Source organism: Dermochelys coriacea, chromosome 8, assembly GCF_009764565.3.
Source record: "Dermochelys coriacea isolate rDerCor1 chromosome 8, rDerCor1.pri.v4, whole genome shotgun sequence".
Taxonomy (NCBI): Eukaryota; Metazoa; Chordata; order Testudines; family Dermochelyidae; genus Dermochelys; species Dermochelys coriacea.
The window spans coordinates 97717047-97734584 of record NC_050075.1 but is presented as its reverse complement, the minus strand read 5'-3'; the positions used below and the strand labels follow the sequence as shown (position 1 = coordinate 97734584).

Genomic DNA, 17538 nt, shown 5'->3' with positions numbered 1-17538 from the left:
CGCTGAGGCATTTTAAGGAAAATGGTAATTACGAGCATCAAGACAAAATCCTGAGCGTAGGCAAGGTTGAGCTCATTAGGTTGGAAAAACAGAACTCACGGAGAAAGAAATATAAAGTTAACACAAAGCAAAGGAGTACGTGGGGCACCTTAGAGGCTACCCCGTACTCCTTTTCTTTTTGCGGATACTGACGGCCAGGGCTGCTACTCTGAAACCTGTCCTAAAGTTAACAGGCTTGGAGGGTGTATTTTAGCACACTGTGGCATTAGGGGTTTGAAGTTATCCCTCAGTAAAGACCCCTCTCTGCATCTGATGTAAATGCATCCGATGAAGTGAGCTGTAGCTCACGAAAGCTTATGCTCTAATAAATGTGTTAGTCTCTAAGGTGCCCCAAGTCCTCCTTTTCTTTTTGCGAATACAGACTAACACGGCTGCTCCTCTGAAACCTCTCTGCATCTGTAAGTGAGCAGACAGGCCCCGGGGCCTTAGGACTCAAGGAGCCCATAACCCTCCTGCTTCCTCCCACAAGAAGGCCCGTAACAGCGTGGGCAGGGGAAGGGAAGGGCCCGGCAGAGGCGAGTTCCTAGGGCCACGCAGCCCATTCTGGGCTCGCCCCATCCGTAGCTCTGAGCTCGCCCCTGTTCCCTGGCCCGAGCTCGGGCAGCCCCGCCCCGGAAGCGAGCGGGCCGGCGCCTGCGCTGTGGCCGGCCTGGGCTCCCGGCTTTCCCGGTAGCGAGGCTGGCGGCCCCGAGCGCCCCGCTAGGCAGAGGAAGAGGCGCGAAGAGGGCTGGGGGGAGGGGGTGTCTCTGCTGCGCAGGCCCGAGCGCCTCGCGGGCGGCGCCTGCCTGGCCTGGCCCGGCCCGGTCCGCCCCGCCCCGCCCCGCCATGGTGCGGTTCCTGCACGTCCAGAACCGGCAGCGGGCGCCGCCGCCCATCTGCAGCGACTGCCCCGCTGTCCAGGTGCGGGGCTGCCCTGGAGCCGGGGGGGCACCGCGGGAGGGGGCCGCTCTCCCTTCGGGTCCGTGTCCCGCCGCTGAGGGGAGAGGGGGCCAGGGATCCCCGCGGGCGTCGCTCTGGGTAGGGCTCTGGAGCATGGGCGTGCCCGGGAGTCAAGGCTGGTCCGTTTCCGTCTGAATCAAACTCCTCTCCTGGGAGTCAGGCCTCTGAGAGATTCGGAGGCGTAGCTGGACTAAAACCCCCGCACTGATCGCCACCCTTTAGCAGAGTAAATGATTCCCTTTTTTAAAGTGTTGGGTGAGTTTGAGCTGTTACACGTGTGCCCATGGTAGCCGTCCCTTTAAATCCTGACTTCTGCATGTTATACATTCATATCAAACAAAACTAAGTTGAAGTAGACTGTTCAGGGTGGGAGATCAACGCATTTGAAATAGGGGTGGAATGAGGATGTCTCTGGCCTGTATTAATATGCAGTTTATTCTGTCTGACAACTTATCTGGAGGAGCATCCATAATCACAATGTACTCCTAACCGGATGCTTTCATGGTTACGCAGCAAAAGAATTTTGTTTGAGTCTGAGGCTGCAGGACCTTTTCATAAAATTTCTATTGATGTCAAGGTGTGGAGGGCTTGCAGTTTGGTTCCTTGAAGTCTGAGGTTAACCATAATAGGTTGCAAAAAGAAAAGCAGTACTTGTGGCACCTGGGAGACTAACAAATTTATTAGAGCATAAGCTTTTGTTGCTGTCCCAATCTCTGTAATGCTCACCCCTTTTGATATGTGTTGAGCTATATCAAGTTGACAGTGGGGCTGGAATACTTTGCTTTAACCTGAATTAATCATTGTGAAAGTGTTTTGGTTGGTTGTAATTTGATTAATGTCTTATTAATGTGTGCAGGGTTTTTTATTTGCTTATAACAGGCTGAGGCATCTCCATACTCTTTACTTGACATCTCTTTGAAAGCGCTGACTGCTGACCTAGAGAAGTTTTGTACTGAGAGGCAAGATGGAACACTATGCTTGAAAGAATCTGAAAGACTTCCCCAAGAAGTAGCTGATCGATTGCTGCAGACTATGGCATTTCATGGTAAGACTTGGGATCAGCAAGTGTAGATCTGGTGGAAAAGCTGGATGTCGGGCACTTTAGTCATTTAAGTTGTATTTTTAACGTCTGAAATCTTGGAATAATACCACCTCACCCTTTCTTTTTCACCTCATATTTCATCTGGCAATTTAATCACCACCACCTTCAGAAAATTTGTTCTTTTTACCTTGCCCCGAACTCATTTCTCTTGAATGAGAAGTCGTGGGAATAGGATTTATGTATAAAAGCTTGGGAATAATTACCAGATTTGGTATATTTAAGTATCATATATTGACTACAGTAAGGAAAGCAAGTTATGTTGTCACTCTGTGATTTACTGGTAAACTGATTCATTTCAGGTTAACTAATTTATAGTTACGCTTGTATATTTTTCCCTGTTGGCAAAGTTCAGGTAAAATATGTCACAAGCTAGCCTAGTCCTCCTCTCTGAACAGACCTCTGTGTATGGTGTCTGGAGCCAGCCAGTGAGTCCCATGTGCTTCTAAGGCTTCTGGGTTTGGGTAGGAACTGATCATTGTTCCTAGCTCTGGGTCTCTCAACCATACTCCTTGGTTTTGGGCCTATCAATGTACAATGCTATTGTGAGGTTATAATCAAGTTGGGGTTTACAAAACAAGTTTGTGTCAAATTGTACATTCCATTTTATCTCCCAGACTGACACAGTACACATCTAAAGACAGCAGCTACCAAGGATAGAAGGGAATTACTTAAGGTAGCACAAAAGTGTAATGTACGACAGGGTTCAGTCTTGTCATCGTTGTTCAAAGTGTATGTCAGCCTGCTGGTTGAGATAGAGATTTTTGACTGTTAAATTATTTTTGGTTTAGATGTTTTAGGAAAGACAATTATCTTACAAAAGGAGGACAATGCGGGGATTTTTTTTGTATGCTTTAATAACCTTCATACAGTTCCCAGGTACTTCTTGTCATAGGTTTTCTGACATTAAATACTTTAGAAGTAATAGGATGAAATTAGAAAATGAAAACATAGGATGTGGAATCATCTCTTAAGGGTGGAAGGCCCTTCAGTTGGGACAATTAAAGCTAGATTGAGGAAAGCACTAGGAAAAAGTAGTGCACAAAACATTCTGGTATTTAGCTGTTTATACTCTAATCAAGTAGGATTTGCGTAACAAATCTAACTAAAAATTCCAACATCATCTCTTCCAGACTAACCCTGAGAATTCTGTCTCATCTTTGCTTCTGCTTGCTGGTTGTGTTTTTTCTTGATGTTTCATTGGTTAACATCATGGATAAAGTGCACACCATGGCTGAAATGATAAGAAACGCATTCCAACAAATGTTTAAATGTTATACTATACTTCCTAATTTAAAGAACAACTTAAAGTAGTCTTAACAAACCTTTCCCCCCTTTCACAAATAATTGAGGCTTGTGGATTTAAATGCTGCCTGATCGTTTTAAAATGGTCATGTTAAAATATGTACCACACGTGATGATTCTCACATTTTTAACATAGTCCTGACTGTACCCATAATCTGTTTTCCTGTAGAAATGGTGTCCTGATTTACTACGATATAAGTATAGGGTTGAAAATCTATATATGCTGTATTTGTAAAGGAACTCTTGGAAAGATGTGATTGAAAAGCTAACCACCAGTGGATGCTTGAATTTGAGGGACAGCTAAAGGACCATTATCTTATTCTTTCCTCTTTCTCTTGCTCTTCTCACAAGTAACGCAGTTGTGACCTATAAGGGGGAATTTTTATGGTTCTGTTAGGTCTCTAATAAGGTGAAATATCAGTGTGTATATAAATACCATTTAACGGGAAAGTAGAGCATTACGGAGTTTGTACTTTAAGTTTATATTATGTTTTTACTCTGAAATACTTATTGTATAATGAACAGTATAGAACATAATGAAGATTTTTAGTCAGAATAGAGAGTTTAGCACATTTTAATATATTTAATAACAGTGTTTTCACCAAGCCCACAAAGGTGAGCTGCCCTGCGTCCAATGTAAAAGAATGTATTCCTTGCCACATACGTGTTCAGGATGTAATACGTGTGTTTATTGTGAGGAATGCTATAACACTTTATCAGTTCACCGCCATAAGCCTGTTTGAGGATTAAAAACGTGAGGAAGGAGAAACAACTCCTTTCAAAATCCTAATGCAGAAAGAGTCCACCAGCAGTGGGCACAGCTGGCAACTGCAGCTTTATATTTAGGACAGGCTGGGTCAGTTCTCACTAGTGTCCTGGCAGTAGTGACGGACTTGCTGCATAATTTTAAATTGAGGCTCGTATGTACAGTATGTGGGGATTCCAAAATTGTTTTACGTTCTCAATTTCTTCCCTTTTTTCTTCTCAGTTAGCTTCTCCTAGATTGTTTCCTAACCCTCTAAGAATAATCCTTACAATTTCCTCATGTATGAGTACGCCTCCTGGCTAAAGTGTACTGAACATGAGGGATGAAATAGGAGCACTTTCTATTGTTCCATTATGTTGCTGTCTGCTGTAACAGACTTATTGCTGTTTCCCAATAGAGCTGCTGAATGATGGAACTGTGGGCATTTTCCGAGGTAACCAAATGCGCTTGAAACAAGCTTGCATCCGGAAAGCAAAAATATCTGCACTATCTTTCAGAAAAGCATTCTGCCATCATAAGCTAATAGAACTTGATGCTACAGGGATGAATGCAGACATTTCTATTGCGGATATTGTAAGTGGACTCGGTAGCAATAAGTGGATCCAGCAAAATCTTCAGTGCCTTGTACTGGACTCCTTAAGACTTTCCCTGACAAATCCATATGAAAGGTGCTTCAATCGCTTGTCTGGTCTTCGTACTTTGAGCATTACCAATGTTCGCTTCCACAATGAGGATTTAGTGGAGATTGCTTCACTTCCAAGGCTGGAAAGTTTGGATATATCCAACACTTCTGTCACTGACATAACTCCACTCCTTGCCTGTAAGGATCGACTTAAGTCTCTCTCTATGCACTATTTGAAGTGTTTAACAATGACTACACCCCAAGTCTTGGATGTCATTAGAGAACTAAAGTATTTGAACCACCTTGATATTTCGGACGATCAGCAATTTACATCTGACATACCAATCTCTCTACTAGAGCAGAAAGACATCCTACCTCACCTAGTGTCTTTGGACATTTCTGGCAGTAAATACATTACTGATGAAGCTGTAGAAGCATTTGTCAAACAGCGACCTGCAATGCAGTTTGTGGGACTACTTGCTACTGATGCTGGCTACTCTGATTTCCTTTCGGGAGAAGGAAACTTGAAGGTTTGAGTTTAAAAAAATATATATATTACACATTTGCATGCAAAAGGACTGTGATCTACTGTGTTGAGTGTAAGAAGTAGAGCCAGGAACTCTGAATCCTACTCCCATTGGGGTGAAGAAAAAGTTACGTTATTTGGCTCTTCTTTGCCCCACTTCTCTCTGACTAATCCTGTCCTCCTAATGAAAGTAACTTTGAGACTAAATCTAATAAAGGTCAAAACAGTTTGTGCAGTTAACAGTTGAGCTTGTTGAATATCAGGGATGGGAAAAAAAATTAAAATAAAGTTGATTAATTCAATGAAAAAGACAAAAGAAGTTGTAGTTTAATATTACTAATGTTTGCCCAGCTCTGTTCTGCCACCCGAAGTTAAAATGAGCAAAAAATTCAATTGAGACAGATAACTGAGGTGAGGTGGGATCAGTTTTATTTAGTGGTCTTGCCTAGATGCATTTATCACTGATATGGAGCACTAACAAACTGCTGTGTTGTATCTGAACTATTTCTTTGCTCTGGACAGAGCTTTGAACAGAAGGCATTGTCACAATGCAAAGAATTTATCTGGATAATTTTCGAAGTATATTTTTAGATTACTACATTTGAGTTATAGCTCGGGGGTGGGCAAACTATGGCCTATTGGATCTTTTAATCCGGCCTTCAAGCTCCCGCCGGGCGGCTCCCAGAAGCCAGGCTCTGTACAGCTCCTGGATGCAGTGGCATGTCCCCCCTCCATCTCCTACGTGTAGGGGCAACCAGGGACTCCATACGCTGCCCCTGCCCCAAGTGCCAGCTGCTTGAGATAAGCGCCACGCGGAGCCTGCGTTTCAATCCCCTGCCCCAGCCCTGATCCCTCTCCCACACTCCGAACCCCTCAGTCCCAGCCCAGAAAACCCTCATGCACCCCAAACCCCTCATCCCTATCCCCATCCCAGAGCCTGCACCCCCAGCCAGAGCTTGCACCCCTCTCCACCTCAACCCCTGATCCAGCCTGGAGCCCCCTCCCGCACTCCGAACCCAGATGTGGCCCTCAGGCAAAAAAGTTTGCCCACCACTGTTATAGCTAGATGACAGCTTGCTCAATGTAACATTATATTTTGAAGGGTTTTGGATAAGACTAATTTATTTGCACCATTTCAAAAAATCCAACTTGTCAAAGGTAACTTGAAATTTTCCAATTAAACATCAGTGTATTAACTGTTTTATGCCCCCAGGTATCGGGAGGAGCAAATGAGATTCAGATTTCTGAAGCTTTGAAGCGTTACAGTGAACGGTCATACTTTGTGAAGGAGGCTTTCTTTCGTCTCTTCACCCAGACGTGTTTTATGAGAATAACTAAGCCTGAAATCTTAAAGGTAAAAATGAATTGCTGGTGAGAGTAAATATCAACATATTTGTTGTATCTAGGTATATGTGTATAAAAATCTGTAACTCATCAGGTACACATCCCAGACTCTTCTCCCTTCCCTTGAGTTAGCTAGTATGCTGAGTGGGGTTATTTCAGAAGTACACTTGCAGGAGTAACCCAGGTACCATAATCTCCTTTCTTGTTGATCATAACTGTCGCAGCAGGGAACAAAGGAAGAGATGGATTTGAAGAGAGTTCACGCTTCTCCCTTCCAGAACTTCAGAGATTAGGGCTAATACCCTTACGTGGATTTGGATTTAAATGGGGAGTTGATGAAGACACGCTTTGTGTGTTTCCTCCATTTAGGATTGTGACTGCAACATGATGGACTGGCTGTAGCTTTTTCAGTCAATTCTAAATAGAACATGTTGACTAGTCCAGCCTGGTAGCTATGAAAGTATGGGTGGGATTGCATCTGGTGCAATTTTGTGGTTAATCAAAGATCACAGAAGACATTCCTGGCCACTTCTTAGGTGTCCTGGAGAAGCAGTGAAGGACTGCCCTCTTGCCATCCCCAATACTCATTCTCTATTGGCTATTGGAGGTCAGATGCCATCAGGTGCAGTCATAGATTCTGCCTCTTCTCCAAAGTGTTCCCCCTGTTCACAATAATATCACCTCCATCTCCCTCCCAAATTTAGTTTGGGTCACTGTCCTTTCACATCCTGTGGATAGTAGGACATATCATGAAATAGGAAAAACTCACACTCTTCTCTAGATGGTATGATTACAGAATAAAATTGTTGATTGCTATTACAATCCTACTGTGCTGGTAAGAGGGTGCACTGCTGCGTATACTTGTTGCTTTTGGTTAAAAGCCATTTAAAAGATTCAGTAATCAGAATCAAAAGTGCATCATAACTTGTACAATGCAGTATTGTGACTGGCTTACAAAATTAGAAATATGAGATCTTATTACATCAACATAATTTTTCTATTTCAGCTTGTGATTATTGGAATGAGAAATCACCCCTTGGACTTGGCAGTGCAGTTAACTGCTAGTGCGTGTTCTCTTAACTTAACTAGACAGGGTCTGTCTGCTGGCATGCCTGTTCGTCTGCTGTCCGATGTGATCCATTTATTACTCAAAGCTGTGGAAAACTTTCCTGAACAACAACAGGTAAAAGGGCAGGGAGCACAATTTTAATTCGCTTTTCCTAACAAGGAGAGCTATAATATAAAGACAGAACAAGTACGTTTCTGCTCTGAGAGGGCTTCATCAGTATTGATGAACTAAGGTTTTGTTCAAATGAAATGAAATGCCATGATTAGCAGAAAAGACCAGATTTGTAGAATCTGTGGGGTTTTTCCCCTAATTTCTCTCTTCTGGTTTGCATCAGTAGAGGCCAACACTAAGGTTGGACGACTGGTGCTCTCTCTATTCTCGTGCAGCTTAACAATTTTCTTTTTTGTTTTACTATTTATAAATTATGTATGCCATTAATTTTAACATTTTTCTTCTACAGTGTTAATCTTGCCTTGTCATGTTTCATCTTTGCTCTGTATTAGCAGACTTCTTATATGTCACTTAATATAGTATAATGAGTACACTTAATTACACAGAAGAGTAAATCGAGAATAAGGAGTCTGAAATGCATAGAAAACTGTCACCTTGCTTGTATGAAAATACAGGAAATGCAGGTTGGACTCCTAGGAAAGTCAGAATACTGACAGATGTGTTATAAAGGATGTTCTATTATTCTTAACCAATATTTGTGAATTGGTGTAAATGCTAAAGTGCCGTAAAATTACTCCTGAATTTTAAAGAAGAACAAACAACAAAAAACTCTGCTTTTATCACCGCTGAAAGTCTTCTGCTTTTCTATGCAATCAAATGTGGAGCTACATCATAACTAAAATCTCAATTCTCACTGAGACATGGGCATCATTCACAGCTAGGGAAATATTGAAGCCGTGACAGGCATTTTAAGTACTGTACTGGAAACAGGTATAATTAGTAGATATTTACTCATCGAAGTTACTTTTCAAGTTAGCTGTCCTCTGTACAATGTAGAAATCTCTCTTGCTGTATAAAGAGTCTTGCAGTATTCTTGCTGTCATGAGGCCTGAGATGCATTTTAGTATTGGCATAACTTAAAGAGAATTATTAGAAGCTTGTCTTTGAGCAAGCGGGTGAAATTGGTCTGGCACAAATTCAGTCATTATTTCCTCCACAGCAATTTGATTTTTTTTTTAGTTTCTATTCAGAGACAAGAAATAGCAATTTCCAATACTTGTCATTCCACATCCAGGACTGTTGGGTAGTGCACTCTGTGTGGGTAACTGAATTGGTGGTGACTTGAGATCTCCCACTTACTCCTATCCTCTCAGAAGTCAAAAAAAAAAAAAGCTAACAATGCTAGTAACCATTAGGAAAGGGATAGCTAATAAGAGAGCAAATATCATAATGCCACAATATAAATCGATGGTACACCCACACCTTGAGTATTGTGTGCAGTTCTGGTTGCCCCATCTCAAAAAAAGTTGTATTAGAAGTGGAAAGGGGGAACAAAAATGATTGAGTAAGAAACAGCTTCCATATGAGGAGAAATTTAAAAGACTGAGATTGTTCAGCTTGGAAAAGAGATGACTAAAAGGGGATATGGTAGAGGTCTATAAATGGTTTGAATAGGGAATTATTTACCCTTTCACATAACCAATGAATTAATAGGCAGTAGTTTTAAAACAAAGAAATGGAAGTACTTCTTCACATAACACACGGTCAACCTGTGGAACTCATTGCCAGGGGACATTGTGAAACCCAAAAGTCTGATTGGGTTAAAAAAGAATTCGATAAGTCCATGGAGGATAAGTCTGTCACTGGCTATTAGCCAAGATGATCATGGTCACACCCTCATGCTCTTGCCATCCCTAAACCTCTGACTGCCAGAAGCTGGAACTGGATGAAAGGGGATGGATCACGCAATAATTGCTTTTTCTGTTGTCTCTTTGAAGCCACTGGCATTGGCCACTGTCAGAAGACAGGATGCTGGGCTAGATGGATAATTGGTCTGACCTGTATGCCCCTCTTACATTATTATGAGATAGGACACACTAAGTAATGGTTAGTGGCAGCAATATTCATGTGCTTTCCTTGAATCCAGTCCATGCTGATAGCAAAGGCTGTTAAGGAAATGCTTTAGATCCAAAGCTGTGATACAGCCAACTGTAATCTTGTAGGATGGTAATAGTCTGCCTTTCTTGCAACACTGATTCATGCAGCTGATCCTGACCCTTGAGGAGAGAGGTTAAGGCTGGTAGTGGGGACTTGGATTGAGATTCTACAAAGAGGTCCAATGCTTAGACTTCTTTGAATATGAATTAAAAAAACCTCACAGCAAGATATAATTAACATCCTCCCCACTCCAAAAACCTCCTTATACTATAAAGTTAAGAAACAAAACTGGACTCATTAATATCATACTTGTAGGGGAGATTGGATTATCTGTACTGCAGAACCTTTACATTGTTTAAGATTTTGTTTATGGTATCTCAGGTCCATCCTTTGCTTGTTTAATTATTTGTGTCTAATAATACAATACATGGTTCCCTAACGATTAGTGCACTGCAAAATTATTATAAAATAAAATATAAGAGAGAGCTTCTTTAACTTCATAGAATCTTTTTCTCCCCCCACAAACAGCTGCAGAAGAATTGCCTCCTTCTACTATCTAGTGTCAGGATCCTTCAAGATGTTCCATTTAACAGGTAAGTGACAACCCCGTAAATTGAAATAGGATGTCAAGCAGCATATCAAATATTTGGAACAAAACTTCGATTTTCTCTTCTTTTTTTATCATAACTTTCATCTTTAAACTTTCTTTTGGGGCTCCTCAATTAACTAGACTTCTGAATTGTCATTCAGAAATTTTAGATTTGCTTCCAACGGCCTGATTTTTGCTTACAGACTCATAAACTGCAAGTAACTCCACTGAAGCTGATGGTGTTACATTTGTACAAAGCTGGTGGGAGATCAGACTGGCAGTAAAATCTAGGCCCAATTGACGTCAATGGCAAAACTCCTGTTGACTTTGGAAGGGCCAACACTTCAAGGTTTCTAGCTCCCTGGACATGTTCATCTGCTGGAGGGATAAGCAGTTGTCTTGTATTTGACTTCAGTGATCTTTCTTATCTGGCAATGGTGTTAATACACTATTGATGACGTTGTGTGCAGCGTTTTGGTAGCCGTGCCGGTCCCAGGACAGTAGAGAGACGAGGTGAGCGAGGTAATATCTTTTATTGGAACAACTGTTGGCGCGAGAGACTAGCTTTCAAACTACACAGAGCTCTGTCTCATGTCTTCCTGAAGAAGAGTTCTGTGAAGCTTGAAAGCTTTTTTCTCTCACCAACAAAAGTTGGTCCTATAAAAGATATTACTTCATCCACCTTGTCTCTCCATGGATGACATTGGCAATTGACTGCCTGGAGGGAGGAATGGGTGAAGGAAGCAGAAGGTGCAAGTGGAGGATTCTTTTCTCTGACAGGAAGAAAGGGAAACCTTTCTTCAGATGGGGAGAGGGGGGTTGCTGGTAGTTCTCCTCTTAGTAACAAAAGGCCTCACTCATGCATTAATAATGAGTTATTTACTGTTGCTCACTTACTCATTTTTTAGATAACCTTTTAAAACTATTGGATCCTTCTTAGCATCTTTCTTCTCGCCTGATCAAAGGCTGCTCTAAATTAGTCTTTGTTGTTTCCCGTTTTTGGGGGTGGGGGGAGGATATGCAAGAAACAGGCTTGTGCTTTTCTATCCTTTGGAAACTAAGCATGTTTCCTTCGGTTTCCAGAGATCAATATGAGAACCCTAGAGTCTGAGATGCAAGATGAAATTTAAATTTTGTATAACTTGCACTCTGCTGTCATAATGTAGGTTTGAAGCTGCCAAACTTGTTATGCAGTGGCTGTGTAACCATGAAAATCAAAATATGCAGAGAATGGCGGTGAATATAAGCTCTATTCTAGCTTTGAAGGTATGTGACTTAAATTTGGAAATGTTAAAACTTCCGTTTTCTAATTTCCAACAGATATTTCAGATACTCATGTGACATTATTTACTTGCAGCTTTCATCTGAGCAAACAGCCCAACTTAGTGCAGAGCTCTACGTCGTTGTGGGGGTGAGTTGCACATCTCTGTGACATTCTTTATTACCAGGTATTAAACCAACATCATGTGAGAAATGACTCAGTTCTGAGCAACCCACGTTTGTACAGCACAGAGCGTGATGGGGCTTAAGGTCTTTTGGTGCTTTCACAATATCGAAACGAATTATTACTAATGTCTGCAATGAGACTCAAAGCCAAAATCTAACACCTCATTTTTTGCTTTTTCCTTTACAGGAACTTCTTGAAATAGTTGAACAGAAAACAAATTTGAATGAAGTAGATACTACTTTCATGTTTACCCTTAGTGCGCTTTGGAATCTCACAGATGAATCACCTACCACGTGTAGGCACTTCATTGACAACCAAGGGTTAGAACTCTTCATGAGAGTTTTGGAGGTGAGGGTGTGACTGATTGTGATAGATTGTTAGCATACACTGAAACTCTATTTAATGATTACCTTTGTTTGTCTTAACAGTGTTTTCCATCTGATTCAGCTATACAACATAAAGTTCTTGGCCTTCTGGTAAGATCAAAATCAAGTTCTGTTTCAAAAGAAACATTAGTTTTCTATTGCTTTCTTCTATTTAACATAGTTAGGAAATACCTGGAGGGCATGTTAACTTGGTTTAGTAAAAAGAGATTTTCTCCCTTAAAACTTAAGAGTATCAGCTTGTATCCTTAGGCACTAAGTTTCTCAGCATCACTTTTACATTACACTGATGATTTTCTGAAAACCAGTTTATAGTACATGAATTAAAATAGGAATAACCATTTAGTAGTCAAGGCGTTTCCCTCGATACTTCCTCAGAGGTTAGGGGAGCAAGTGAAATGAGTACAAGTACTCAAAAGAATATAAAGGTCCAATTCTGCTACTGCTGAACTTGATGGCAAAACTCTTGTTAAATTCTGGATTGGACTCAAAATTAAGTAATGTAACAAAATATGAACTGTAGGTCAGGGTTTGGTGGTATGTGGTTTTTTTTTTTTTTTTTTTTGCTTCAGATTGATTTTTAGGTATTGAAGCTTTCAGAGAAACAACTGTGTTGTGATAGAAAATGGGAGGTATAAGGCCCATCATCCTTCAGAAAAAATTTATTTACTTACCATAATGCTTATTAACGTTGTATATGCTGTTTATCTTGTGCATACTGATTTTTTTCACCTATTCTGTCTTACAGAACAATGTAGCAGAAGTGAGAGAGCTTCAGTCTAAACTAATGTGGAAGGACTTCATAGACTGTCTTAGTGAATTATTGAGTAGTGCTGAGATAGAAGTCAGTTTCTTTTCAGCTGGGATTATTGCTAATTTACTATCTAGAGGAGAGCAGGCCTGGACACTGAGTCAAACCCAAAGAAAATCTCTGATTGAACAACTGGTACGCTGGCTAAAACTGATACCCTACTTTTATTCTAGTACAGTGCTTGTGCTGTTTACTGTAAATATTATAATATTTAGTTTTGTCTCTTTACAGCATTCAACCATTTTGAAGTGGCCAGCACCAAAATGTAAGATGGTGGCATTGGTTGCCTACAGGTAATGAATTTGAAATAATGTCTGGACGATATTAACTCTTGTACTGTTTCTGAAGTTTGTGTACTTATTGTATTCCTCCTGCTGCTGCCGCCAACCTCTTCACCCTAAATGTTCTCCTGTATGGAACACTGCTTTTGTAGCAGATCTCTTGGAAACGTTTGTGTAGGGGAGAAAAGCCATTTTGGAGCCTGCTGAAATACCGTTCTGAGCAGTTCTAACCAGCTAAAATAACAAATACCATTCACTGGAACCAGATTTGGGTCCTGCACCTATGACTTCAACATCCCAAGCCTTTTTTTAGGAGCATATAAATTGCTATGCTGCATTACTCTGTGGTTTATAGTCTAGTATCCTCTGTGAGAGTGCCCAGTACTTCCAGATGTTTTAGAAGAAGTTGCAAGATACCCCAGAGCTGAAAATTTATAGAATAATTGGGCTGTTAAAGAATGTTTTTGCCTAACTTCCGTCAGTTAGAAATTGGCTTAAATGCTGAAGCATGTGGCTTTCTCTTTTTAAAATAATAAAAACAACCACAACCTAATGTAATCGTGGCTGCTCCCATTAGCCATATGGCTGTCTTAAAGCTTTATAAATCCTGCCAAGGCGTTAGCCTCTCATGAATGAGTTCCATAGGTAACTCTTGTTGAGGTGTTTTTTTTTAAATTTTCCTTGAATTAGTATTAAACTTAATGGCTTTCAGTTTTGTCCCCTTTTTTCTTATTTAGAGTATATATGGGAACGTGATTTTTTTTCCCCATATGCTATTAATTATTTTATATATCTTTATCCCTTCTTGTTCATCTATGATCTAAACTAAACAATCGTAATCTCTTTCTGTATGGAAGTCTTTCCGTGCCTCTCATCGCTTCTTATCTATTTATAGAATCCATATAAATGTATGGCTAGAAGGGACCTTGAGTGGTCATCTAGTCGTGCCCCATGTGCTGAGGTAGGACCAAGTAAACTAGACCACCCCAACAGGTGTTTGTCTAATCTGTTCTTAAAGACCTCTGATGAGGGGGGATTCTACAACCTCCCTTGGAAGCCTATTCCAGAGCTTGAACTATCCAAGTTTTTCCTATCTAACCTAAATCTCCTTTACTGTAGATTAAGTCCATTACTTATTGTCCTACCTTCTTGGACATGTAGAACAATTGATCACCATTCTCATTATAACATATTTGAAGACTTCTCAGGTCCCTCCTCTGTCTTCTTTTCTCAAGACTAAATATGTCCAGTTTTTTTTAACCTTTCCTCATAGGTCAGATTTTCTAAACCTTACATAATTTTTGTTGCTCTTCTCTTGACACTCTCCAAATAGTCCATATCTTTCTAAAGTGTGGTGCCTAAAACTGAACACAGTACTGCAGCTGAGGCCTTACCTTACCCTAAGTGTAATAGGACAGTTACCTCCCTGTGTCCTACATATGGTCTACGTTCTTGTAAATCGGTCTTTACCTCATGATTTGAAGACTTCAGTAACTCAGCCAGAGGTTAGAAGTCTATTACAGGAGTGAATGGGTGAGGTTCTGTGGCCTGCAGGAGGTCAGACTAGATGATCATGATGATCCCTTCTGGCCTTAAAGTCTGAGTCTGTGTGACACTTCTATTAATTCAGCCCAGAATATTAGTCTTTTTTGCAACTGTGACCACATCTAGATCACATTTCCTTAGCTTTTTTTATGAGAATGTCACATGGGAATGTGTCAAAAGCCTTAATATAAAATCAGATGTATCACGTCTGCTTCCCCCTACATCCGCTACACCAGAAATTATGTCAAACAGGGAAATTAGATTGGTTTGGCACAATTTGTTCTTGTCAAATCCATGTTGGCATTTACTTACCCTGTTGTTCTCTCTGTGCTTACAAATCTATTGTTTAATAATTAATTCCAGTATCTTTCCAGGTGTCAAAGTTAGGCTAACTGTTCTGTAATTCCCTGGGTCCTCACCCATCCTCCATGAGTTCTGGAAGATAATTGCTTATGAAATACTTTTATTGCTGCTGCTATTAGAGAGTGACTAGAACTAGCCACAGTATTCCAGAGGAGGGTCTACCATTGACTTCCATAATGGTATTACAGTATCTTCAGTAGTACTTTCCTATCCCTTTTGATACACAGCCTCCCTCTTTAGTCACTTTTTTGACTGCCACACTTGATTTCTGGGGTGTTTAATATTTAATGCAGAATCCAACAATGTGTATGAGAATACCTGAAGCTTAATGTGCAGAGACAGCATAGTTACTCTGAAATAAAGGTATCCAGTATCACCATGACTTTGCCAAATATATTTCTCTTTTTAACCCATAGATCCCTTAGTCCTTTCTATCCATTACTTGACTGCTTCACGATATCAGGGGTTCAGCTGTGGGCAGTGTGGGCCATGCAGCATGTCTGCTGTAAAACTCGTATGTATTCAACTTTACAGTTTAATCTTTTAATATGAAATTGGATGGTTCTCATATTCACTCATAAGCCTGTTGGATAAGTACATCAAAGTTTTAAGTCATTCTTTGCTGATCTCTTATTCATATAGGGTTTATTTTGGATATTAAACAGTAGTCCCATTACATTCAATGACTCAAAACATTGTAACAAGCTGTTTTTAATAAAACTAGTTTGATTCAAAATCCTGTTCCAAGTAATCTGAGAAATGTTGATGCTTGTCTCTATACTTAACAATGTTATTACTCTAAGGGTGGTATTTCCAAAAGCACTTAGTGTTAGCATTATTCTGCCCTCATTAAAGTCATCATAAATGGGAACAGTCAATCCAATACTGAGTACTATTTAAAATCCTATCTAATATTGTGCATGTCAATTTAACTGCATCACTAATTATGTAGTCTAAATATTGGCTGAAGACAGAGGCAGGATAACTGGATTAGTTAATACTTTCTCCTAATATAAGTTGTCATTTTGACACTCTTGGCAAAGTCCCTAATAAAGATGCACTCTCTCTTTCATTTCAGCTGCCAGGTACTGTAGCATGTTAATTGAAGAAGGTGGCTTGCAGCACTTGTATGACATCAAAGAAAACAATCAGACTGATCCAGATGTCCTGCGAATCAACAGTGAGATACTAGACACTGTAGAGACACACATGATGTACTATGGGAGACCTAAATGTTTAAAGAAGCCACAAACCAAATCAAATGGATAGCTGTAGGTATAAATCTAATTTTTCCTTTGTTAAAATCCTTCACAAACTGTACTGAGAATATCTGGTACTGTTGATCACTGCTTAAGATGGGCATTCCTATAAGAGTACTGCTGCTTGCATTGAGGAGGGCTTGTACTGCCAGAATCCTCTAGGAATGGCTCATTTTGTGACTTGACTTTTGAGGTGGGACATGAGGCTTTGGGATAGATTTTTAAAGGTATTTAGGTGCCTAAAGATGTAGATAGGTGTGTAGATTCTTCTGAAAATCCCACCAGATGCTTATCTGCATCCTCAGTTACCTAAATACATTTGTAAATCTGGCCCTTCACACCCTTCAGTTATTGTTTGGAAACTGCTCCCATTTGGTTAGTCAGGCAGGGCTTGAACAGAATGCTATGTGCTTGCAAGTCAGCATTTTTACACTCAAGTCTTTGTGCTCACTTCTCACTGTGACCAAAGTGTGCCAAGGGCCATCCCCAACTGAATCTTCGAAGTCACTTGTTCTGTTTCTTGTAAGCTGTGTCCCTTTTCTAGTCTTGCCAACACTGGACCACTATCCTATTCTTTCCATGCCGCATCAACAATGTTTGAAATGATATTTGTGGTGTAGAAAGGAATAACTGGATCAGCTCCACTAGAGGTATGCAATAAGAACGGCAGGAGAAAACTTTAAAAATTAATCAAAAGTTAGGAGTAGAGAGCTTCTGCACACCTTCACTCCCACCAAAAACAAACCAAACATGAAACTCAGTGGTAAGAAAATACCTGAGACTACCTGTTTCCAATATAGTACACAGAATATTTGGTCTCCTTACAGGCAGGCTAACGATTGCTTTAGTGTTTCCAAATTCTGTCTTCAGCAGTGCACACTTTCCCACTGACTTTAGTGGGAGTGAAATACAGGTCATGGGAGGATAGAATTTGACTGTGTTGTGCAGTGAATTATATCCCCAAAGAATTATAGTCCAAAATATCACCAACGTTCTGTGTAAATCTCATTGCTATGAAATT

At 40.5% G+C, this 17538-nt stretch overlaps 1 protein-coding gene across 1 annotated transcript; it reads left to right on the top strand.

Moving 5' to 3' along the window:
• The first annotated feature begins 541 nt into the window (after positions 1 to 541).
• LOC119860682 (protein zyg-11 homolog B-like) lies at positions 542 to 17258 on the top strand. Its single transcript, XM_038414695.2, has 14 exons — positions 542 to 960; positions 1879 to 2044; positions 4567 to 5321; positions 6531 to 6671; positions 7668 to 7844; positions 10368 to 10432; positions 11595 to 11694; positions 11786 to 11839; positions 12062 to 12223; positions 12304 to 12351; positions 13007 to 13204; positions 13301 to 13362; positions 15675 to 15772; positions 16337 to 17258. The coding sequence occupies exons 1-14, from the start codon at positions 886 to 888 to the stop codon at positions 16525 to 16527; spliced, it is 2292 nt and encodes a 763-aa protein (XP_038270623.1). The 5' UTR covers positions 542 to 885; the 3' UTR covers positions 16528 to 17258.
• The last annotated feature ends 280 nt before the right edge of the window (positions 17259 to 17538 follow it).

Coding starts and splice junctions, on each gene's coding strand:
- LOC119860682 (XM_038414695.2), top strand. CDS start 886: ATGGTGCGGTTCCTGCACGTCCAGAACCGGCAGCGGGCGCCGCCGCCC. Junction 6,672..7,667: donor CTAAGCCTGAAATCTTAAAG/GTAAAAATGAAT, acceptor TTTCTATTTCAG/CTTGTGATTATTGGAATGAG. Junction 10,433..11,594: donor CAAGATGTTCCATTTAACAG/GTAAGTGACAAC, acceptor GTCATAATGTAG/GTTTGAAGCTGCCAAACTTG.